The following is a 24,639-nucleotide window of genomic DNA, read 5'->3' as shown; positions in this document are numbered from 1 at the left end:
CCTTTCCTCCTAACAACCCACTTGGTACTTTTTTCAAACAGTTTCTTTGTATGAGATCTAATAATGAAATGTCTCAGTATTTTGATATATATATATATATAAAAAAACCCACCTAGTTTTCTTCAAAATACGTGGTGTATGCAGAACACAGAGCTGGGCAGTGTCTTGGCACTTGTTGCACTTACCCAGTGTCTCCAGAGCATCTTCACTGGTGATGAATGAGAACTCTGCCATGCTCTAAAGGATGCACCACCAAGCACCCATGGGATCTCTCCTTCAGTGACTGCAGCATGTAGTGTGGGAGCTACTGCATCACTCTCGTGCACTTTTGTGCAGATTTAATTTTAAAAAAGGAAAGATTTACAGAAGTATCAAAAGCGTAATAAGAAAAGCTTTTCTCACTTCTGAATTTTGATTCCTTTCAAAGAAAAGACTTCAGGAATTTGTGTCTGAAGGCATTCACATACACCTAAAAGAAACAAACAGCAGCCTTGCTATTTACCATGTCCAAAATCCACTGGAAATTGGAGAGTGTCCCACTAAAAATACCAAAAAAGAAGAAATCTTGTGTAATGGGTGAAGAAAAGGAAGTGCAATCTAGCGATTAAGGCAGGCTCAGGACTGCCAGGAGGTCTTTCTGGCAATAGTTTTATTCCTGGCTTTACCACAGGCTTCCTGTGTGACTGGGCAGGGGCTGAAGGGCCTGACAGATTAAGCACGTCTTGGTGTGCACTGGGAACCAAGCCCTGGGACTCTGGCCAGGGTGTTTGTGGGGTCAGGAGTTTGCTCTTGGAGCAGCTCATGAGCTGCTCTCTCAAATCTAAGCCAAGGAGTACAAGGCTATTTCATGGCCTGTTCTGGGCCAGGGATTCTGGGGAAAAGCCACTATGGAAAGGCTTTCCCATGCTGAAGGGGAGACAGGCATCATCTTGGCCCTGGCATCACTGCCTCTGGGCAGACTGGCTGGCCTTGCCATCTGGAACAAAGCAGGGGTTTGAGTTATGACTTTATGAGCCCAAATTTGTCCTCTGCACCTGTGGTCCCTCCTCATGCAGTCACAGAGGAGACTACAGGACATAGGAGACTTTTTAAAGCTGCCCTCATTGAAGGACACTTTAGGGGAAAGCAGAAAAAGGATTAAAAAGCAGAAGATTGTTTGTGGTCTAATCAAAGGGGCTTCACCTTCTGTTCTCATCACCCTCTGACTGGGGCAACACGAGTGAGGTGGGTAAGGGAGGGACACAGATTCAGAGGCACCGTCTGCCCTATTTATACCCAATGCACATTAAAGGTGACGGCCCTGGGGTGTCCATGTCCCCCCCCACTGGTCACCTCATCAGGCTCAGATGACAAACACAACCCTGGCTGCCCAGCAGATCTGTCGCGGGGATTATCTGCTCGTTTGAAGTGAAATTTAGCTGGTCTTAATCAGAAATCTGAGCGCATCAGGTTCACATTAGTTTGTGCAGAGGCAGTAGTTTCACACGCTGACATGGTAGCAATTAAGCGAGTCGCTACTGGTTCTTACCCCAGGGTACAACTTTGTTTTGTTCCTTGCAGATTAGTGGGGCTGCGTGAGTTTCCACATAGTTTTCTTTCCTGTAGACCCTGGCTATTTCATGTTGAACCCTCTGGGACTGTTTATTAGACCACACAAATGGTAATTATTTTCCAAAGAGGCGGATGGCGTTCCAGACCTCTAGCGTGGTCAGTTATAAAAAAAAATGTTATGAATCTCAGCAAGGGAAGGGATTTCACTAAAGCCAAAGCAGCCTTAAAAAACACACAAACACAGGGGATTAAATATTTCTGAATGGCAGGAACAGAAGACAAATATTAATTTCAAAATGCATCATTATGCCTTTCTTCAAATGGGAGGTGAGAGCAAAGGAGAGCTCCTCCTGGGTCTCCCTTCATTTCCTCCCTTGGCTTCTTGGCTTTGACAAAGCCACAAACCTCATCTCCTCTTGATGTAAAACCCTCCCAAGGGACCAAATTGAAGCCTGGTTACCCCTCACAGAAGCCCAATGTGAGAACCTATGTTTATTTTAAGACTGAGGCTGAAGACCTGACATGTGGGTAAGGGTTGGATGTTCTTACTTACCCTTGGAAATACCACTTTGTTTGCAAGGAAGAAATCTGCATGGAAAAAAAAAGGGTGAAATCCATATGTTACAGCTGATGAAGGGCAACGCATGCACATGCACACAAATCAATTATCTGAGCTGCAACTGAGCCCCCTGACACTGTAAGAGCAAAGACTTTTCTCAAGATGAGCTGCTCTCAGATGAATTTTCAGCATGTGACAGTTTTTCACCTTGAGGACCATATGCCTCTGCAGTGTGGCAACAATCTTTTCCAAAACAACCCTATGTCTTGTAGATATTGTAGTGAAAGGACTGCTGTCCATTACTTGTTAAAGTTCCCTCCTACAATATTCTGAGGCAGTCATGCAAGGGAGTATCTTATTCCAAACTCCATTGCGCTTCTCTTAGCTTTTGCATTAGTCAGGAGTGAATTATTTTCATGTGAAGTGAGGGACAAAATTCACATCTATTACCTCAGGAATGTAGAATTCTATCGTCACTATCTCTTCCACCTTCTAGACCAAACTATAAAAATATAAGAAGAAAAATGAATACAATTACAGTTTGCTGCCTGGTCAAAGGAACAGATGATCTTGTTACCCGTGATGCTATCTTGTTAACACGTAGTAACTTAATCACATGAAGTAATTTTATAATTACTTTATAATTACAGGATGACATTTATTGATCACAAACATAAAAAGTCACTTGTTTCATGAGAGGATGGACCTAAGCTGACATTGCTGTTGGATGACTTGGGCAACTCCTCTATGGCATTTGAGTTCTCTGAAAGCTGTCTGAAGAACCATCATTGCTCCTGCACAGGCCCTAGCAAGGCTTCTAGGTGAGAACCCACCAATGTTGGTCTGCTAGTGCTCCCATGAGCACAGGGAAGCCAAAGGAGTGGACTGACACAGGAGGGCCAGAGGAGTTTTCTCAGCTCTGATGTCTACTTCAGAGGGCCCGCAGCATACAAATACAAGTAACACATGGAACAAAAAGCATTTCTAACAAGCTCAGTTTGCATCTTCACAGCAATGGCCACAACAGCTGTTAAGTCTGTAGAGCTTTTGAAAGGCAAACATTAATGCTGGGAAGCAAAGATGATGGCAAATCCAGCTGCAAGTCACTGGCTGAGGATGTTCTTGAGATAGCGAATGGCTCGCTGCAGAGACTTGACTCCTGTCACGTTTGTGGGCTGGGTGAGTGTCCCCACTGCAGCTTGTGCCTCCCGGGGCACCTCTCAGGTGAGAAGCAGCCCCGGGGCCATGTAGCCCTCCTTTGCTACTACACACCCTCGACAGGCTGTCTTTGGCACCACTTTGAAGATATGTCCACGTCAAGGCTGGGTTTCCTGAGCAGAGACCCAATTCTGGCTCCACAAACACTTGTTTCCTCTGGAGGGAGCTGAGTTCCAGGTCAGAAAGGTCTCAGTTTCAGCAGGTGCAAACTATACCAGGCTACAAATCAGTCCATGGGCTTCTTATCTAAGGTGTACTCTAGGTAGCCTGCATCAAACTCCTCCTGCTACCACCAGCAGTGTGGTGGCATGAACAAACCTCTGGGAAACCACCCACAGTCCTTTGGAGACTTATCCAGATGCTGGCTGGTTCTTCACAGCTGGGGTTGCCTGTTAACATGTCTTGCATAGCATTACACCTGGGCTTTCTGCTGGGGAGCACTCTTCCTCTTCCAGCTCCATGGGATCCTGAAAGCTGTTTCTCTGTAGTTAATAGGACTCTGACATTATCAGGGTATTTTTGTACTCTTGTAGCACTTGGGAAGCATTGCACATTACCTCAAGGATGATGGTGTGTGTCTGTGTGCAAATGCCAAGAGATTTCATGGATAACATAATAGTAACAAATATTAATGCCCTTCTCCACCATTTCCCCAACAGGGTGAGAAGCAACATAGGGAATTTTCCACGTTAGTGCACCCAAATCCAAACAGACTCCATCCTCCTCTTGGTTTAAATTTAGATGCTGTGTTTCTTTACAGAGACACAAGTGACAAAGACTCCAATAAGCACAACTTCAATGGCTTTCTAAACACCCCATAGCAGAGCAGGCATGTTGTATTTTTTAGGGCTCACAGAGTATTAAGGCAAAATCAACTGACAGTTCAGTGGAGGCTGGGAACAGAAAATCTCTTTCTGTGTGCTATACCATTCCTGATGGCACCTACTGCTTACATTTCTTGCTGTTTACTTTCCAAGAGGTCCACAATAAGTTTCTGCAGGGAGGGTTTGCCTGGGAGTGTATAATATTCCAACTGCATAAGGTCCATGCAGCAGCTCCTGTCCTTTACTGGTCCAAGGTAAGGAACTCCTCTCCAAATTTTCTTTTTTTTTAATTATTTTTTTTTTCTTCACTGAATCACAACTACTCTCTTAAATTATGTACATAAGTGTTTCCCATTTCCTGCCCCCTCTCCAGTAGTTATGAAAAAGTATAACAATGAAGATATCGACTTCCAGTTCTGAGCCACCAAGATTGATATTCCTCCAAAGTAAATACTGGCCTTGGCTGTGCCATAGTCAATATTTACCTCAAGGTAAATAAATCTTCCTGACAACCAAAACCTGAAGTCAATATTGGCTTGCTGTAATCCAGCTGGTATAAAGTAATCAGCTTCCTTTATATTACCTGAATGCTCTATGCAAATAATTCCAAGTTAAAGGTGGGCTCTACATTCCTGTAGTTGTAAATGTGGTACTGAAACCAGACCCCCATTCTCAGTCATCACAAACCTGAGAATTCTCCAACAGAGCATATGAAAGCTCTTCTATCTCAGAAACAATCTGTGAGTGACTGATTAACTATCTAATCTGTGTACCTACTCTGAGGCCCACTACTCCAGTGTCTAAGGGTCTTCCAAATCCTTAAGAGAGACAAAGTTTGCAAGGAAAGGGAATATCTTTTACCAGGCCAGGTGATATAGCTGAGAAAGTGGATAAACAGGGCACACAAACCTTAGATCTAAAGATATTGAATTTTCCTAAAAAAAACGAATCTCATTTATTTAGACCATGAAGTCTACAGCATGATTGTTGCTACTACTACCCTGGGGAGAGAAATAATTTTTTCCTCCTAACCCATGGGGAAACATTTTAGTACTAGAAAGAGGCTCTTTCTAAATGGATTCCTTTGATAGCCAAGCTTGGGCAACCATCTCATTTCTCTGCCTCACTGTTACCCATCAGTCACTGTCCACTCAATAATGCTGAAGATTGTTGGCAAACACCCAATGCCTTTGATAAATGGCAGATTCAAACTAATGAAGATCCTACAAGCTTTATGCAAAACTGTTGTAGAGACCTAGATTAGCCTTTCATTGGCCATGCCAGAGGAGCTGATGTGCATGCTCAAGCCTTCCTGCTCACTGCAGCATAGTCTTCCTCCTGCCTTCCTGCCAATCTGCAGGTGCAGGAAGAGGCACCATGGAGCAAACTGGCAGACACAAATACTGGGCCAGTACTAAGATGTAGAACATTACTTCGTAGAAAACAATGTCTGATTATCTCAGCTGACCATGGAAAAGTACCATTTTCAAAATTTTTGTGTGCAACCAAATATACTGTACCAGTACACACACAGAGAGAAAGTTGAAATGAGGTCATCCTCTTAATTTGTTGTTTCAAAAAGTGTGGGCATCTTCACAGAGCATTTTGCAATTACTATGATCAATGCATCCAGAAACCTCTTTTAGCTGGAGCTATGTTGTTCTATTGCAGAGGCTGCTGTGGCCATGAAGTCTGAGTGAAGCTCCCTCAGGCAGCTAAACCAGTCTTAAGTAGTCTTTGTGTATCAGGAAAGAAATCATGAGCCACTTTCCATATTCAGTGAGAAAACAGGAAAAAAAATAGAGAGATTTTGAATGACTCACTGATGGGCTTGGCTTTTTAATTTTTTTTTTTCAGTTTTAAAATTTATTTTATACTTGCTGGAGCTTTTTAATTTCTAAATAGAAATAATGAGTTGCAAGAACTAAAAATTCATTAACTAGATTAAATCCTGATGAAGCTTTGTAATTGTTACAGTGCACAGAGGTGCTTTGCTAAGTTATTTTTCCTTTGGTTCAGGTTACTTGTGCAAAGATGTTGGTGGTCCTCACAAAAATCCTTAAAAGATATCTGAACACAGCACTCACCACTCCCTGCAGTGCAATTTTCCCTGATTAGCAATCTCTCTGGGAGTTCAATGGTTGGAACAGTCTGTGAGTTGTATTTAAATAATAATTAAACATAATGTTTAAGGCCAGTGGAAGATCAGGTGCAAAAAGCTGCAGATTGTCAGGGCTACATTAGAGTTTAGTTTTCCCCTCAGTAATACTGTAGCCATTCCCAAAGACAGGGTTGCTTTCCACCAGAAAAAGGAAGATCTGACGGTGCACTGCTCAGGCCCATTTGCTTGTCACTGTTGCCAGAGGTATAAACCTGGGGCAAAGGGTGTTATCGAATGGAAATAATGGAGTTAACAATGCACATGTGAATGTTCTCTGTATTTCACCAGTCACCTGTTTCCTGAGTAAAGCAGGCTGTGATACAAAGTGGACTCTGCAAGTGTTTGCCTCATTAAACTTCTCCACATCCACAGTGGGTGACCCTGACTCCAAGGCTTGCTGTGCTTTGGAACCCACTGGATCACCAGAAGTTCCTGCTCATCTGCAGAGGGCTGGGTCACCACTTACTTGGTCACAGCTCTCCTGAAATTCTAGCTCCTTAGCTCATTGAAAGCTAGACTGCAAACGTTTTCCCAATTTACCTACCAAAGGGGCTGGAGTTACTGTGTGGCTGTGAAGTGCTTGTAAATGCTGAAAGTGGTTATGAACAGAAAGCAGGGTGTGCATGAGGTATGAGGACACCAGCTCTGAAGCCTTGCAGAGCGACCCTGTAAAACACTGCTTTCCATGGTAGGAAAATTACCCAGCCTTGCTCTGGGCCAGCCAGCCAGCCTGTACCTTCACTAATTCAAAATACTTTCCTGTAGCCCTCCTGAGTTGAAGGGAGTAACATGAGAGAGGTAACCCAGAAAGAGGGCCCAGTATCTAAGAAGAAACAAGGCTGGGGAATGACATAAATTACAACATCCAAGTATTAATGTGACACTCAAAGAGATACCATTTAAAACTGAGCTGACTCGCATGGAAATGTTTCACTGTTTCCAAAACCTAGGGCTTTGTTTCCCAACAGAAAGGACAGGAAAACCCCAAACCAAACAGACTTAAGACACTTCAATTCTCCCTGACCCACAGAAAAAACCCAAAACAATAGTGTAGTGATACTGAAATTTCCCAGAAGATAGAAACACAGCTTTTTACCTAGCTGCAATCATGCAGTGGAGGGCAGACTGATAGCCATTTCTTTGGGCTATCAGTCTGCTCTGCCACTACATGATTGCTTTTTTTTAGGCATTGGCAGACCTGTATGTGAAAGCAAGGGCTATGCTCACTTGCCCTAAGCCTGACTACAGTTGTTGTCAGCAAACCTCTGCTTTCATAGGCTTTTGTCTCTTGAAAGAGAAGCAAATGCAGCCTTAAACCTTGTGTTTCTGGGTGAGTGCGTGGCACTCCCCCTTCTCTCTTAGGCTGGGACCTGCCTCCTGAGCACGCTTGTGCCTTTCCCCAGCCTTACCAGGGTGACAGCACAGGCATCAGGCACTCGACCCAGTTGCTCCCAGTTGAAATTATGAGACCCTCAGCTATGCTCTGCCTTCAGAGGTCACTCAGCCTTCTCCCCTTGCCCAGCACTCTCTCAGCCCCCAGGTTTTTTCCCTTTAGTCTGTGAAACCAGAGAAAGTGGAGGAACACTCTAAGCCAGTGGGAAACGACTGTTCCTGCCAGAAGAGCACATCCCCAGGGCTTGCTGCCTGAAGAAGAAGGACGGGTGTCAGCTAAGGCTGATGATGTGACACCAGGGCAGCTCTCACTGGAGGGGTCCAGCCCGGTGCCTGGGTGGGCTGTATGCCACTTGCACCATCTGAAAAGGGTTTAGTGTGCTGAGTATTCAGAAAACACCAGAATTATCAACAGGAGGATTTAACTGGAGATCTAAATTAAAAAAACCCCAGCAAATAAAGCCTCGAGTCTTAAATCAGACCCATGCACAGGTACTTGGCCTTGCCATGTGACTTAGCCTTGCTGTCTGGTGCCTGCACTAATAAGCAAATGCCATGACTCAGGTGATTGCTTCTCCTCTCTCTCTCTCTTTCTCTCTCCCTCTCCCTCTGTCTCATTTTGTTTTGCAAGCCATGGCATGAGCTAGCTGTAGCCTCGCTATAAAAATCTGACTCACTTCCTAAGGGCAGATTAAAATAACCTGAGGATTTTCTAAAATGTTGCTTTTACCTTCTTAGCCACAACAGAAAGACACCGGGGACTTCTGGAGGGAAAAAACCCAAACAAAACAAAAAGAAACGCAAACCCAAACAAACAAAAACCAAATCAAACAAACAAACAAAAAACCAAAAAAACCCCAAACTCCACAAAAACCCACAAAAACCAAAACAACACAAACCCACAAAAACAAATAAACAAAAAACAAGGAAAAAAAAATCATGTTTGTTAAACACAGATGAGATGCTCTTTCCAGCCCGATTTTCTTTGACTCTCTGAGTTGCTCCTTCTCAGAAGAGAAAATCTGTGCCTCTCCCGTGGCTACCATTTGACAAACTGCACTTCTCTCCTCCCTGAGTGGTAAAGCTGGGGAGGGGGGAGGGAGGGAAAAGGGAGAGGGCTGAAAGTAAAGCAAAGAATTGTTCAGATTGCCTGGATCCCTCCAGGAAGCGATCTTTCTGCTTTTACTCCAGACACACGCCTCCCAGCTAGCCAGCAGCTCCAACTAATTAGCACACGTGATGGGAATAGGAAACAAAGTCACAAACAATAGTAGCGTGGGAACGCAGTGTAAACTGCAATTACATAGACCCCCCCCAACCCTCCCCCCTCCTCCTCCTCTTCCTCCTCCTCCTTCCCGCCCGCCCCCCACTCTGCCCTTTTCCAAATAAATAAATAAAGGCATAAATAAATAAATAAGCGCATAAATCCAAAGGAGCTGCCGACATCGCAGCAGATAAGCGTGGGAGGCAGCGCAAACCGTGCTGGGCGGGAGGTGAGGATCGGCTTTTTGCGGGTGGAGCGAGAGGCATTATTTTCATTCCATACTTCAAGTATATCGAAGCTGCTTCGTTTCCTTTTGTTCAGCGCTGGGGCACAACAGAAAAAATGTGTTTGGGGAATTTCAGCGCTTGCCAGGTCATGGGGGAAGGTCACTCCACTTTTGTTGGGGGAGAGGCAGGAGAAGAAAGAGGGCAATCAAATATCCTCCTCCAGACAGCTTACACGCACATGTCTCATGCTGTCAGGGGGCTCGGCTCCAGTGTGACACTTCCAGCTTCTTGTCTCCCTGCCAAACTGAATATGTTTGGTATACGTTATATATGTGAGAAGTGGTCACCACTTCCCCAGGCCGACCACAGCCTTAAGACATATTATAACAGAGCTATTGTGTGGGATTAAACACATTTGCTGTGGCTTTAGCATTAAGAGTGTGTGACTGCACTTGCTTCAGAGCATCGTCACAAACGCTGTCTGTGGAGGTGTTCATATGGAGCTCAGCATGGCAGTTCTTGGGCAGTTATGTCTCAAGAGGCATGTGCTACCAAATTTGGTTTTGTATCAAATAAACAGAAGGGATTTTATCGCAGCTATAGCAGTATGAATCAAAAGACAGGCCTGGGTATGTACGGGAAGTTACTGCTGTAGATGTCCTGGCACGCTGCTTTGGTAGCTGCTGTTCCCATATAACTGAACATTATTTGGAATAAATCTTCCAGGTGGGCATTAGTTTGGAATAAAACTATTTTTTCTGCAATACTTTTCCTCTTTAAAAGCAGATGAAGTGAAGGTCACTCTGAGAACAGTGAATCCACACAGGGTACTGGTTTTACATTGCTCTGCTGGTCTGCTTTGCAGGGTTCACAAGTTTTGGCTTTTCTGAAACCTGTGGGAATGCTGCAGCTCTTAAGTACTGTAAGCAGGACTGAAATGAGTCATCTCACAGGAAAATAGTCTCAGTGAAAAATACCTCAGTGGCAGCATAGGCCATTGCTTTTTTGTTACTGTGTTTTCGTGGCACTTCAAAATTGGCTTGAATCAGCTTCTTTAGGACCCCTCAGTTTGTAGTCAGAAACTCACAAGTCAGATGCTGTTATACATGTAGATTATTTAGGAAATAAAAGTTTCCCTAACAAAAAGTAGGTCCGGTATGTTAAATTTGTTCTGGTAAAATAAGAACAGCACTTCTTTCCTGTTGTTTATTTATATCCTGGTATTCCATAACGTAATGGAAGAGACAACTGATGGTAGGATTTGATTTTCATAGCCTCCAATGTCCAAATATGTTATCTGCCTGGAATAAGGTTTCATATTCAAACCAGTCAAGCGGGGTCTTTGTTTTATCTAAAGCAGACAAATCAGGTGATTTTGTCAGGATCTCCATGATGAAACTTCAATCAAAGTCCCGACCGCCTTGTGGCAATTAAAAATCCCTGGCACACTGTCACTCTTGTCACACATGCTAAACATCCCCTCACAGTTCATTTCTCTGTGGCTGGGGGTTGACTTACACAGTGGTTGTTTCCCCAAGCCTAATTTTTGCTCAGGTGGCTGATCACTGTGGGACAGCAGGTAAATGCTGTGCCAGAGAGGTGTGAGGTGAATTCAAGTTATCACATGAGAAAAAAGAAAGAAACTTTTCCAGGAGTCAGTGCTCACCACATCAGATAGGTAATACCCACTGTTTTCATTTAACTTGTCTGTGCAATGGTCATCACAGCTTTTAATAGCTGGTGCCTTCAAAAGCAATAAGCTATTACTTTGATTTGCTTCAGTTCAAACTATACTTACCAACAGCTACAGGGTTGCTCTAACTCAACTTTCATTTTTATTCTTGCACAATGAAATTTAGCTGTAGGAAACTTGTTAGGAAGAATGACTGTTTCTGTTTGCCAAAAAGCCAGGTTTTCCACCTGAAAGGGCAGTTTGCATGGTGGAATGGGAGGTCTGGGAGTTGTTTTCTATGCTATGTTTCCTAGCAAGAGTGAACAGCACACTCACATTTTTCTCAAAGCTGCATCATGCTGTCAAAGAAAACTCAAAGTAGGTCTCAGACTGTAAACTCTCTGGAGTGGGGACTTCCTCTCCATACATTACTGTGTAACACAAAGCATGGTTTGAACACTGCTATTAAAATACTGAAGTTGCAAAATTGCACAGGGAAAATGGCTAGTCAGGCCCTTGATGGACAGTGAGGGTTTTGACAGCAGGAAACCAGAGCACATTTCTCTCTGATTATTCCTCAGTCCAATTATGAGAGGAGATCTGTAGGAACAGAAGAAAAGTATTTTGGCAACCTACAGAGGGTCTTGGTTGAAAATAGGTCAGGAAAAATGAAAACACGGTTTTACTCTGTCATATCTGGGGCAAACTGTACTGCCTGATATTGAGGAATGAACATGGGGATAAATAAACTGCCCAGCTATGGTGAAACTGTCACCCGGGCAGTGTGGTGTCTGGAGGTGACACACATCTGTGGCCACCGACCCCTCTAGCACTTGGCAATGCTGACAGAAGCTGTCCCACCCAAAACGTGCTACTGAGTTTCTTGTATGATTTTATGCAGAAGGTACACTCTTATACACACGGGTATTAGGTCACTTCCTGTAACTAAGAGCAAAGATGGCTGCAAACTAAACCAGAATTTTCTACACAATTCCACCCCAAGTCAGCCCCTCTCTTGCATCTGTTACGATACAGCTATTGATTTACATGACTTGGTGCCATTCCTTCTGTAGGATCTTGGCCTCCTTCAAGTGCACAGGATAGACTATGCTTAGGGAATGGAGGAAGGGTTGTCTAGTGGAAGAAGCTGCTGCCTTGGCCCAGAGGGAGGCTTGCATAAAAAGAAAAAAGGGATTGAATTGATTGGGAAGGAAACCAGGTGATAAACTAGCCAATCTGCCTGTTCTCCCCTCAATCAGAAGGCTGTCTGAATATGTGGTAGTTGCCTGTCAGCATCTTGATTGCACATTCAAAGATCAGCCTTGTACGCAGCTATAGCCAAGCCTGGGTTTGGAGATGAGCCTAATCAGGTAAATGCAATGTCTGCCTGCATTGTTTGGAGCCACCCAGAAGAGAAATCTGTCTGTACTGCTGCTGCTAATATGCTGACAGTGATAGTCTTGCTTATTTATAGCTGTACACTACTTCCAAAAAAATGAGAGCTGAAACCTACGCTGCAGCAAAGGTGTTGCAGCTGAGGCATTCTCCTTAGAGTAAGGACTTTGATGCAAAAATTATCCCTGTCCCTGGTCAGCCTCAAGACAGAAAAGTCTTGACAACCTGGACATCACTACAGGTGCACATGACTGTGAACATGAAATGTTTGTGTCTTTCTGCAGCAGTGGCTACCTTGCTCCAGCACAAAGATGCACAGGATCTGCACGGCAGATTTTGGGGCCAGCATGCTTAGAGAACACCCAAGCTTAACTTCTGAGTGGGTTATCTGGACCTCAGAGATGTGCAGATGTGAATTTCAGTGTTCAGGTCCTGGGAGAACACCTTCTCAGTCACAGTACTGATAACAGATCATGCAAGGAGTCTAAAAACTGCTTCTGTTGCTCCCATTCACTTCTCAAGTGCTTCCATTCGATCTGTAACTAGTTTTGAACCGTGCCAGTGGTGCCAACAATTGACACATTCAGCCAGAATTTAGTAAATAAAACCCACAAGATTTGGAGCAGCAACTTCTTGCTTGCAGAGCTGATGCTGCAGCTTGATATATGGGGAAGGGGGGAGACGAGAGGGTGGTGTGTGTTGGGGGGGAGTTTGCTGTGTTTGCTTGGCTGCAATGTGAGTGCCAGAGCCACCGGTTGAATTGGGCACAGTAACCATAGTAACGGCGAGTTTCCGGGACTCGGGGTGACAGGTTGACGGGATTACTCTTCAAAGCACTTGCTCCCTTGGGAGAGAAGACCTAAAGGAAGGAGATGGGAGTTAATTTAGTGCATGCACTAGAGCAAGGGTCAGCAGTGGCAGGTCTCTGCTGGGGGGAAGCCTGCAGCAGCAATAAACAGCTCAAAAGATCTTTCAGTGGGCCTCTGACTAGTGCCAAAATTGCCGTGGGAGGCAGTCAACAAAGAAACATGATGGGGGTGCAGACACAAAGTGACACCACTCCCTTCAAAGGGACAGCCGAGACCAGCAGTTCCTGCCAGTTTCAAACCTGAGTCTCTGCTTTCCTGTGATGACTTTTCCCAGTCCTGCCATTCCTGCTTCCAGTGTCGGGGCAGACAGATGTGGGTCCAGAGCCTGCGGCTGGAATTGTGGAGTTGTGGCAGACTTGGAAGCTATGGAGAAGCAGGGAAGAGGGAGGGGAGGGGTAGAGAAGCAAGCTGCTGTGTGATAGAGAGGGGTGTGGAGTGCAGCTGCGGGATGAAATGTTTGGATGGTGGGGAGACTGAGGCAGAGTCAGAGCTGTAGTCAGAGGTGGGCAGGTAGAAGGCAAGAGGATGCATTCACTATTAGCATGAAGCAGGAGAGTAGAGGTCCAATAATGATGTAGGGGACATGAGAGAAGGCTGTCATTTCCTAAAGTTCATTGCCTCATTACTGTGAAGGTATCAGTGGGGTCTGAAATAAAGCTCTTTTTAGAAGTGCTGTCTTCCTGTGCACTGTCATTTTAATTTCCTCGGTCTCTGGTGAGAGCAAAAGGCTGCTCTCCCGCCTGCCCTCCTGGTGAGAGAGGTGCATGACAGCTTTGTCTCAACGTGTTGGCAATTTCTGGCTAGTAAAGCTGCCCTTTTGGCCACCGTTGAACAATTAGACCACTACTGAGAATCAGGCTCTGCCTACTACCAGAAAAGCACAAGAATAAATTAAAACTGGCGTTGCTGCAAGCTCCTTCTAGTGCTGGATGGCAAGATCCAAACCACACATGGGCAAACATTTCTTAGTTTCCCATGGCAGCTGATAGACAACTGCAATTGCCCTCGATGAGGCCCAGTGACACTCTACTTGCCCATCCACCTGACCAGACCTTTAAGTCATTCAAAGAAATCAGCATCTCCTCAAGCTCTGAAAGATCTTTGGAGGTGGCCTAGCCCCACAGATCTTAGAATGGGGGCCAGCTCCAGAATGGGACTGCTGGGAGCCTGGGTGGCCAGAGCTCTACTCACAAGCTGTGAATGCTTTTCTTTTACAATGCCTTTTTTTTTTTTTTTTTTTTTTCCCCCCATAGCTTGAAGAAGACATACACATGCCTGGATGGGAGAACTTTGGTGTGTAGTCTGCAGGCCAAAAAGGCACACATGTCACTGCTCCTTCCACTCACCTGGCTTTTGGTCCTGTAAAAGCAAGTGGTGTAGGCAGAGATCACAGACAGAATCACAGAATTACCTTGGCTGGAAAAGATCTTCAAGATCACTGAGTCCAAAATGTCTCACAACAAACATATGGAGGCTGGAAAGGTGGATGAAACTGAAGTGCTGACACAAGCTTAATTATAGCATTGCAGGAAGGATAGATTTATGAACAATATAATATAGGAACAGAGTATTTATTGTCTTCTGTTAGCTACTTAGAGATGGCTGCACAACTGTTTCTGTCCTCTTAGCTGCAGCTCCTCTTTTACTGCCTTTAGCCTGGTCCTTGCTTCCACTTGCCTTCCCACCAGAGGTGCTCTGCAAAAACTTGGGCAACTGGGTGAAATCTAGGGCAACTCTGCCAAGAACTTTTACCTAAACCAGTAGTCCTTAAATGGGTAAACCCAGGTTCATCAATTCTTTGTGTCACACCACGCACATCTTACTTATCCTCCAGCCCCTTCAATTGCACAACACAAAAGAATCGGTTCAGAAAAGGCGCCTTAGTTGAAAGGCTTTCATGTAAATGAAAATTTAATTATTATGAAACCACCTCAAAGAGTATGCCCTAATTTTGTCTGTCCCATTTTGCCAGCACCTCAGTCTGAGAAAGCCGGTGGAATGAGGAGTTGTGCTGGGAAACACTGTAATTTGGGGGAAAAAATGCAGCACCCACGTTGAGGACCCGGCTTAGTGCAATGCTGAGCACCCTGCACACACCGCATGCAGCGCTGGCCCTTCCCGGCATCTTTATTCCCTGCCAACAGCAAAGCGCATTTGTCTTCAGCTCCTTAAAAGCTGCTCCTGCTTCTCCCCACCTCCGAAATACTGGAGGGGAGACAAGGATTTGGCTGCCAGATTCGCAGTTTTGAAAGGCACTGTCAAGAGGGACACCTTGAACTCCTTTCCACAAAACGAAACAAAAAACATTTTAACCCTCCTCAACTTTTTAGGCTTCAGCCACCCATTCAGCTCGGTGTTTGGAAGGAGTGAACGCTGCTCCCACTCAGGCTCCCTCCTCTCCTCACGCAGCACCCCACGGCCCCGCTGCCACAGCCCCGGGAAACCAGTTCCAGAGCCCCGCCGGCCTCCGCAGAATCCCGCACGGGCTGTCAGCAGCCTGCAAGGCTCGGGATACCGGGGATCCCGCCGGGAGGGAGGGGGGGAGGGGGGGGAGGGAGGGAGGCAACGCTAAGGCAACCCTGGGGGCACCCCGCAGCTGTCCTGCCCTTCGCTGGTTCCCCAGCCCGGGATTTGTGTGTGTTGTGTCCTCCCACCATCATCATCCCCACCCCCTTCCTTCTCCTTCTCCTCCCCCTCCTCCTCCCCCGCCCCCGCCGTCGGGGCCCGCACGCGGCGCCCGCCACTGCCGCGCGCCGGAGCGCCGCCGCCTGCCGCTTTCCTCGCGCCGCTTTCCCACGGCCGGCGGCGCGCGGCCACACCTCCCCCCCCCTCCCCCCGCTCCGTCTTCTCCTCCCCCCGCGCCCCGCTCGGGAGCCCGGGGTGGGCGTGGCCTCGGCGGCGGACGGCGGCCATTGGCTGAGGCGGGCGCGGTGGCGGCCAATGGGAGCGGCGGGGGCCGCGCGTGGCGGTGCTGGGCGGCGGACGGCGGCGGGCGCGCACTGCCCGGACAACTGACGGACGGACGGACGGGCGGCTGTGTGTCTGTCTGTCTGCGTGTCTGTGTGTGTGCCTGTCTGCCTGTCTGTGTGTGTGCCTGTCTGCCTGTCTGCCTGTCTGCCTGTCTGCCTGCCTGCCTGCCTGTCTGTGTGTTTGCCTGCCCGCCCGCCGCCTGCCCGTGGTGGGTACGAGGCGCGGCGTGGGAACGCCATGGGGGAGACGGGCGCCGGGCGAGGTGCGGGGCGCGCTCTGGGCGCCCTCCTGCCGCGCGCCGCCCGCCGCCTCCCCGAGGGGCGCCCGCGTCCCCCGCAACATCACCCACACCCCCCACATCCTCCCCCCACCGCCGCCGCCGCCGCCGCCGCCATGAAGCGGGTGCACCCCGAGTACAGCTCGTCCGACAGCGAGGAGCTGGACGAGGCCGTCGAGGTGGAGAAGGAGAGCGCGGACGAGAACGGGTGAGCGCAAGGCAAAGGGTGGGCGCCGTCAGGCGACCCCGCGCCCCTTTCCCCCTCCTCAGCCCCGCGCAGCTCCGACATCCTCACCCGCCCCATCGCCCCTCTACCTCCCCGGGCCGGCGGTGCCTGTGGTGACCCGGTGTCCCGCTGCTCCCCGCAGGAACCTGAGCTCGGCCGCCGGCTCCATGTCTCCATCCACCACCTCGCAGATCCTGGCCAGGAAGAGGCGCCGAGGGGTGAGTGCCCGCCGGGCGGCCACGGGTCCCCGTAGCCCCGTCCCGCAGCCCCCTGACCCCCGCTTTTTGCCCTAGATCATTGAGAAACGCCGCCGCGATCGCATCAACAACAGCCTGTCCGAGCTGAGGAGGCTGGTGCCCAGCGCCTTTGAGAAGCAGGTAGCGCCCAGGGATCCCCCGCACTGCCTCCCCACTTGCTCCCGGGAGGAAGGGTCGCCCCTCTTCAGCCTCAATGGCTCTGCCTAAAAAGTTCTCCCCTTCTCTTTCTCCCCTAGGGATCAGCCAAGCTGGAAAAAGCAGAGATTCTGCAGATGACTGTCGATCATCTGAAAATGCTGCATACTGCTGGAGGGAAAGGTAAAGTTTTGTGTCTTACCAGGGGGTCCACAGCCCTGCAGAGAGGCTGCTGTGGCAGCAGTGCCCACAGTGCCCGGAGAAAGTGAATGGAAACTCATGTTTCATCAGAAACTTGGGACTTTCTGACTTTCTTCTACTTGACAAGATTTGTAGCATTTCTAGCACTGCAACATTTTACAGTGCTAGCTCCAGGTTATGTGGCAGCACTGTGGGGTGAATCTGCTCCTGGCAACTTGGAAAACAAAAAGTTTTTGTTGGTGTCAAATATTTCTCTAACTTTCTAAAAGTTCAGAACAGAAACTAGAAAAAAAACCCCATAACACAGAATGAAATGTGTAGTGAAGAGGATTAACAAAAATGGTGACATGCAGTTTTAGGAAAAAAAATATGTTGCCTGCAGAAGTCCCCCCCCGATAAATTGTGTTTTTAATGAATTTCACTACACTGTGGTTTTGCTTGCACTGGGGAGACACAAAAAGAACAAAAGTACTTTCCTTTAGTGGCAATGTGCAATTTCAGTTTAAAAATGGCACTCTGTGACTGGTCTTGGGACTTGCAGCATCACAGCACAGATATAAAAGAAAAGCTTGTTAGACAAAAAAAAAAAAAAAAGCAGCATTTTGGCAGCTAGTCTATGGTTGGGAACAGTAACCACATCCAAGTGAAACATGCTTATAGGGGAGGGTGGAGTGGGGAGGCTGCATGTAGACGATGACTAGAAAACAGCATCTTAAAAGTCCATTCTTTGTTGTTTTCTCTCAGGTTATTTTGATGCCCATGCTTTGGCTATGGATTATCGGAGCCTTGGGTTTCGAGAGTGCCTGGCTGAAGTTGCTCGGTACCTCAGTATTATAGAGGGTCTGGATGCCTCTGACCCTCTGCGAGTCCGACTTGTGTCTCATCTCAATAACTACGCCTCTCAACGGGAAGCAGCAAGTAGTGCACACACTGGCATTGGACACATTCCTTGGGGCAGTGCCTTTGGACATCACCCTCACATATCTCACCCGCTGCTGCTGGCTCAAAACGGGCACGGTAATACCAGTACTACAGCATCATCCACAGAACCACATCACCAGACCAGAATTGCAGCCCCACATGGTGAAACTTCCTCCCTCAGAGTGCCCCCAAATGGCAGCGTTGGACCAGTGCTCCCCGTGGTCACATCTACTACCAAACTGTCTCCACCTCTTCTCTCCTCCATGGCATCTCTCTCTGCGTTCCCTTTTTCGTTTGGCTCCTTCCATCTGCTGTCCCCCAACGTGCTGAGCCCCTCTGCACCAACGCAGCCAGGAGCCCTTGGCAAACCATACAGACCCTGGGGGACTGAGATTGGAGCCTTCTAAGGACTAACTCTTTAGTAAGGGTGGGGAAGCCTACAAACCTAGCTGAGCTGGGTTACGCCACGCTTAAAATTGAAGTTCTTAATAACTGGGACAAAGGTACAGCTTCACCTTAACTAAGTTTGTCTAAAAACTGTCTCTGGATTATTTTTTTTTTCTACTTTTTGTATTAGCAATTTTTTTTTTAAATAGTTGCTGAAGTTGTCCAAAAATAAAGTTACAATAGTGGTTGTTAACACTTGTGTTAGATCTGTGGTGAGCATTTAAATCACTTTTGTAAACAGTTTGTTTCAAATGTTTCATTCTTCCTGAGTAAGTCAGACCATCTTTTTATGAAGAGATATCACCTGTTAGCGAAGGCCTAGCTTAGTTATTATTTTTTCAAAATCACCCTTCTCAGAATTAACAATCTGTTTTTTTGTTAGTATTTTGACATTGAGATGTTCTATAAATAATTACTCTTTTGTGAACTATATTTGAGTCTTATATTTCTGAACACAGCGTTGACAAATCAGATGGACCAGCATGACCAGTTTTTATCTGAGAGCCCATTTTTTTTTTCTACTGCAGTGGTTTGGTATATTTGGTGGTTTTATTCTAGTGGATGTATACTCACAGCAGAAAACTTCTACTGCTATTTCTTCCACTAAAAGGAGCCATACATGCTTGAGAGCAAACCCCGGAGTAGAGAGGGTGCAAAAGCCAAATTATACACTATATTGGTGGTGGATTTATTTGCTGGGGAACTGAAGGGAAAATGAAGTTGTCACCTGCAGTGGTTCTCCAGCTGGAGCCAGTCATATGCATACAAATGTCATAGGGCCAGATTCTGCTGCGAGTTACAGTGGAATAATTGTTCTGTTAACTTGTATTTTTGGGTGACTGAGCTCGGGCTCCTTCCCTGCTGAAGCTTCACATTTGCACCTGAGAGAAGTGATGCTGGTATTTAAATTGCCAATGGAATGGTACTGTGGGAACCCCTTCAGTGAGCAGCCTTGTTACTTAGATGAATCCTAACTGGTTGATTTTTCTGTAGTGTTTTCCACTGACGTGCAGTTCAGTGTCACTTCTCATTTTGTACGGGTTCTGCTGCATTCTTGTGTGTGTGAGACTGCGTGAGTGTACACATACATTTGGGTTGATTTCATGGGAATCTTAATCTGAACAGGTTTATCTAGTGAGTTCCACTGGACGGGGTTTGACTGCTCTTGTATTTGTGTTGTGCCTAAATAAAGAAAAAAGAACCAAGTATTTTAAATGACATGCTTGTCTGATGTATGTCAGTGGAGAATTCTGTGCTGATGGGAATCACAGGAGATGTGGAACAATTGCTTCTCAGTCTCACTGTGGGCACTGGTATTTACTTCTTTTCTCTCGAATATTATGGCATACTTGGCTATGCTTACTGAGTGCATAAGGGACCACAGTGCCTCAGAGTAACAGCAGAAGGAAGGAAAATTTAGGACATGTTTTGCATGTCACTTTTATTTGCCTGACTGTGTGTGGGCAGGCAGGGAAGACACCAGGGTTACTGCTAAAGAGAAATTAGAGTTGCATTACCCCTGAATACTCTTTTTGTGTTCAAAAGTGATCATCTTTACAAATGCAGAGCCCTTCCCTGTCTAACTCATGAAATCTTTGTCTGTCCTGTATCTCTGTAACAAAGTTTTGTACCTGAGTCAGGTTTAGCTCCTGTTCCAGTGCAGTAGTGCAGAATCTATTTGAGGTCTCCAAGTGATCCCATATTTGTTGCTGAGCAGTATTAGTAGTGTCTTCCATTTGTTCTTGAAGTAACAACCTGACAGGCTTAGGCGTAGACAGAAGGTTTGCTCCAGATGCTGTCTGTCCTAGCTGCAAATCTCTACCTGCAGAACTTCTCCTGGAAACACCTCACTTCTTCCCTGGACATTTGAATTGATAGTACACTTGTGCTGGTAAATGGCATGTCCTTGTCTGGATTTAGCTCTGCCAGAATAGCCCTGTGGGAGACAAGAGCTTTGTTTAAAGAGGGGCTCTCGGGCCAATTAAGGAGTGGCGTTGATGAGAGGCTTTCTGGGAAGAAGGATTGCTGTGAGGCTGGGAAGAGTGGAAGGGCATTCAAGTGCATAACCTTGTTTTACCTTCTTCCCTAGGCTGGAGGGGACCACTGCTAGGAATGAAATGAAAACCACTGTGGGAGCTAGAAATACATAGTTGTCATCGAAGAGAGGTTCTAGAGCATAGTATTTCATGTAGAAACATGAAGTAAGAGGCTGTAAAATTCCAAAGCCAGTTTCATTTTCACAGTGTGTACTGTCTCCTGTTTAATTATGCTCTGCCCTGTCTCTAGCAGGTTTTTATACCAAATTAACAACTACCTGGAAGATAGCTATAGTGCATGCAACTGTTCTTTAGAACTTTTAATAAATGGCAATGCTTCTCAGGCTTTTAATGGTTATTTCATTGACATTCAAATGACTTTGCCTGCCTCTAAATACTTGGCTCTTTTGTGTAGAAAGACCCCTATAATTATTTTTGTCCTGCTGTCCAACCCTTGAATGGACTTCAGAAGCAGAGAGTGCAATAAAAGTTTAGCTGCTGGGGTTTCTATATCCCTTGTCTTCTCTTTCCATTACTAGTGGCAAAGGTATTAATAAAAGGTACTAATGTAATTCAACTTTTGCAGTAAGTCTCTATTAATTTTTAGAGACTCAAAATCTACTGATTGTTATTGTAGAAAGGGTATGAACGAATTCTGGGAATTCTAAGAAATCCCCAAACCTAGTAATTCAAATGGGAATAGCATGGTCCAGAGGCTGAAGCACTAGGGTTGGATGTTCAGAACTGTATTAATACTTGTTCTGCTAACTTAGTGAATCATGGTTGGCAATCCATATCTGGTTTATTATCTGTGAAAGAGGGATAGCAGTGCTTGTTCTTGTTTCATCAAGAGACAGGGGTAGTTGGATGTTTTCTATATGAATGACAAATGGGGTTGCTTCTCAAAAGCTACAGTTCTGAGATGTTCTGCTATTTTTCTTTCCTATGGGATGCTAAGTTTGTACAGACAAACTCAGAAAGGCAAAATAACCTTGCTTCTGTGGACAACAGATATCTCCTGAGCCCCAAACATTACTTGTTTGCCCTATTGCAAAAGAGCAATTCAGGACCACAACCATAGGGATGGCAGAGAAGAAAGGAAATGAATATCTGTCTTGATCCCATGACCCCAGAGCTACCTTCAAGTGCTTTGCATGAACTGTGTCTGTCCGGATATCCTCAGGCTAAAGCTTTGTGGGGGATGTAAGATGATGTGGTATTTCATATAAGCAAGTACTGTCTTTCTTTATCAAGAAAGCTGGATTTGAACACAAAATAAGATTAAGGGGCTGGTAAATACTGCATAAAACCAGACACAAACCTTTTGAAATCCATACTGTGCTTTGGTGTAAAGGAATAGCTCATGAAAATGATGGTTTTTAGCTTTTGGAAAGAAGCTGTCAGTAGTTCTTAAGACAGTTTCCGTTCAGTGCTCCCATCTTAACAGTAGTAGGGTGACAGAGTTTATTAGGATCATGCTGAAAACCCCATAAATCCTGGCAATTGCTCTCTTCACTCACACATCAGCATGAGTCCCCAGGTGACAGGAGCCTTCCTAGATTATTGCAGAGTGGTGGGAAGCCTGCCAGAGTTTTTTTTTTTGTTTGCTTCTTTTGTTTTTGTTTTGTTTTTGTTTTTCCCTAAGCAACAAACAAGCCTGAGAGAGCACAGATAAACTGAAATCCTTCTTCCTGTTTTATACTGTCTGCATATTCACAAGTGCTTCCTGCCAGAAACTCCCAGTTTGGACCATAGCAGACTCTATATGGATCTGGAAGTCTGTAGTGAACAGAGTGGAGGTCATGGGCTTTGTGCTGGAAGGTAACAAAAATAATTTACAGAGCTCTTTTCTGAGGCCTTACATGAATAGCTGCTGAGATGGGTTGTGGTACTTGCTAGGTGACTCAGTACACTAAGCCACAAATATGCCCATGTCCTAAGAAGCCTACTCAGCGTCGCAGAGCAGTGTGTGCTTTGCCTGTAACAGAATGCCTCTCTCTCTACTCGCCCAGCTTATAAATAAAAATTAGAACAGTCCCTTTCTTCTGGAGCCATAAGATGCAGGCATTGACTCATGCTTGCAATATAGCAGCTTGACTGCAGTAATAAATGTTGAAATGCCAGTGCCGAGTAAGATACAGATACTTGAAGGTATCTTCTTGGAGTTTGAAGTGATTATTTGATGAAAGTTTTTATTAAGGAAGTGTTTGGTTATTATATGTTTTTCTCTTTTATTCCGGCTAGTTCCATGCAAATTCATGGAGCCTGAAGGAGTGTACCAAACTGCCTTGCTTTGACCCATACTGTGTGCCCTTTCCTCAAGCCTTTGCAGCAGAGTTCACAGACAGCAGTTCTCACAGAGTCACAGAATCAGCCAGGTTGGAAAGGACCTCTGAGATCATCAAGTCCAACCCTTAATCCACTACCACTGTGGTTCCCAGACCATGGCACTGAGTGCCATATTCAGTCTCTTTTTAAAAACCTCCAAGGATGGAGAATCCACCATCTCCCTGGCCAGTCCATTCGAATGCCTGATCACCCTCTCTGTAAAGAATTTCTTCCTAATATATAACCTAAACCTCCCCTGGCAGAGCTTAAGTCCACGCCCTCTTGTCTTACTGATAGCTGCCTGGGAGAAGAGACCGACCCCCCCCGGCTACACCCTCCTTTCAGGGAGTTGTAGAGAGTGATGAGGTCTCCCCTGAGCCTCCTCTTCTCCAGACTGAACACCCCCAGCTCCCTCAGCCCTTCCTCACAGGACTTGTGCTGGATCCCTTCACAGCCTCCTTGCTCTTCTCTGGACCTGCTCCAGAGAAGGTCCCAGGGGCTCAATCTCCCAGGGGCTCAGAACTGGACCCAGGACTTGAGGTGTGGCCTCACCAGTGCTGAGTACAGGGGAAGAATCCCTTCCCTAGGGCTGTTGGCCACACTGTTCCTGATACAGGCCAGGATGCCATTGGCTGCCTTGGCCACCTGAGCTCTTCCAACTGTTTTTTTTCAATTTATCATGTTGCACAGCTGTATGATGCAGGAGGGACTTACTGAAGTGCTTAAAACAGCTGAGAACTCAGGGCATTCTGGCCTGCTTATAGAATCTCCAACCCCATTGCATTGCTCAGACCTCTTCAGAGTCTTCTACCAGGCTGCTTTCTTCAGGAGACGCCTCCTAGAAAGGAAAGAGATGTAACTGGAGCCAGTTCTACACATCTTCTGCACTTCTTGGTCTGGTCAGCCTTGAGAAGAGAAGGCTTATGTGAGACCTTACAACAATGTTCCAGTACTTGAAGGGCAGCTACAAAGAAGATGGAGACTCCCCATTTACAAGGAGTCACATGGGCAAGATGAGGGGCAATGGGCACAAGTTGGTCCTGGGGAGATTCTGTTTGAATACAAGAGGAAAATTTTTCACTATGCGGACAGTCAGACATTGGAATGGTCTCCCAGGGGAAGTGGTGGATTCTCCCACTTTGGAAAGTTTTAAGTATCAGCTTGATGGTGTGCTGAGAGATATCATATAGACAATAATATTAGAAGGGTTGGACCAGACGATCCTTGAGGTCTCTTCCAACCTGACATTCTATGATTCTATGATTGCTTCTGCTCACCTGGGCCTCTGCAGACCACTCTCTTCTCTCCCCATTGAAAAGGTTTCCTGGAGCTTTCCAAGGTGCCTTCTGTTTCCCCAAGGTAAGCTGTAAAGCCCTGGCACAGACAGCATCAGCAGGCTGAACACTAACATCACATGTGTTGCTCTGTTTTGTGCTGCCTTCACAGAAGAAAGGATGTTGCAGAAAAGTTGCTGGAGCAGCTCTGTGAGAGAATAGCAGGGAGCAGGAAGGAAGGCTGATGTGCAGGATCAGAGGAAAACTGGGGCTGGGAACAGATGAATGAAGAGTTGCATTGTTTGCATTGCCTGTTGCAAAGATACGGAAATAAGCGATGTCAGATGACAAAATGAGCTGCACAAAAGTATGTAAACGATTCAGAGTAGGGAAGGTAATACTCTTAGTACTCATAATTTTGCTCAGTAAGCCAGA

The 24,639-nt window shown here is 46.2% G+C and overlaps 1 protein-coding gene across 1 annotated transcript; it reads left to right on the top strand.

The window, feature by feature from the left end:
• Positions 1 to 16,158: 16,158 nt before the first annotated feature.
• HEY1 (hes related family bHLH transcription factor with YRPW motif 1) lies at positions 16,159 to 18,998 on the top strand. Its single transcript, XM_071737826.1, has 5 exons — positions 16,159 to 16,587; positions 16,748 to 16,823; positions 16,899 to 16,982; positions 17,099 to 17,180; positions 17,943 to 18,998. Exons 1-5 carry the CDS (start codon positions 16,340 to 16,342, stop codon positions 18,524 to 18,526), a joined length of 1,074 nt encoding a protein of 357 aa, XP_071593927.1. The 5' UTR covers positions 16,159 to 16,339; the 3' UTR covers positions 18,527 to 18,998.
• Positions 18,999 to 24,639: the final 5,641 nt, after the last annotated feature.

This window comes from Heliangelus exortis, chromosome 2 (assembly GCF_036169615.1).
Source record: "Heliangelus exortis chromosome 2, bHelExo1.hap1, whole genome shotgun sequence".
NCBI classification, from domain to species: domain Eukaryota; kingdom Metazoa; phylum Chordata; class Aves; order Apodiformes; family Trochilidae; genus Heliangelus; species Heliangelus exortis.
The sequence above is the reverse complement of the archived record's forward strand: the minus strand, read 5'-3'. Positions and strand labels throughout refer to the sequence as shown.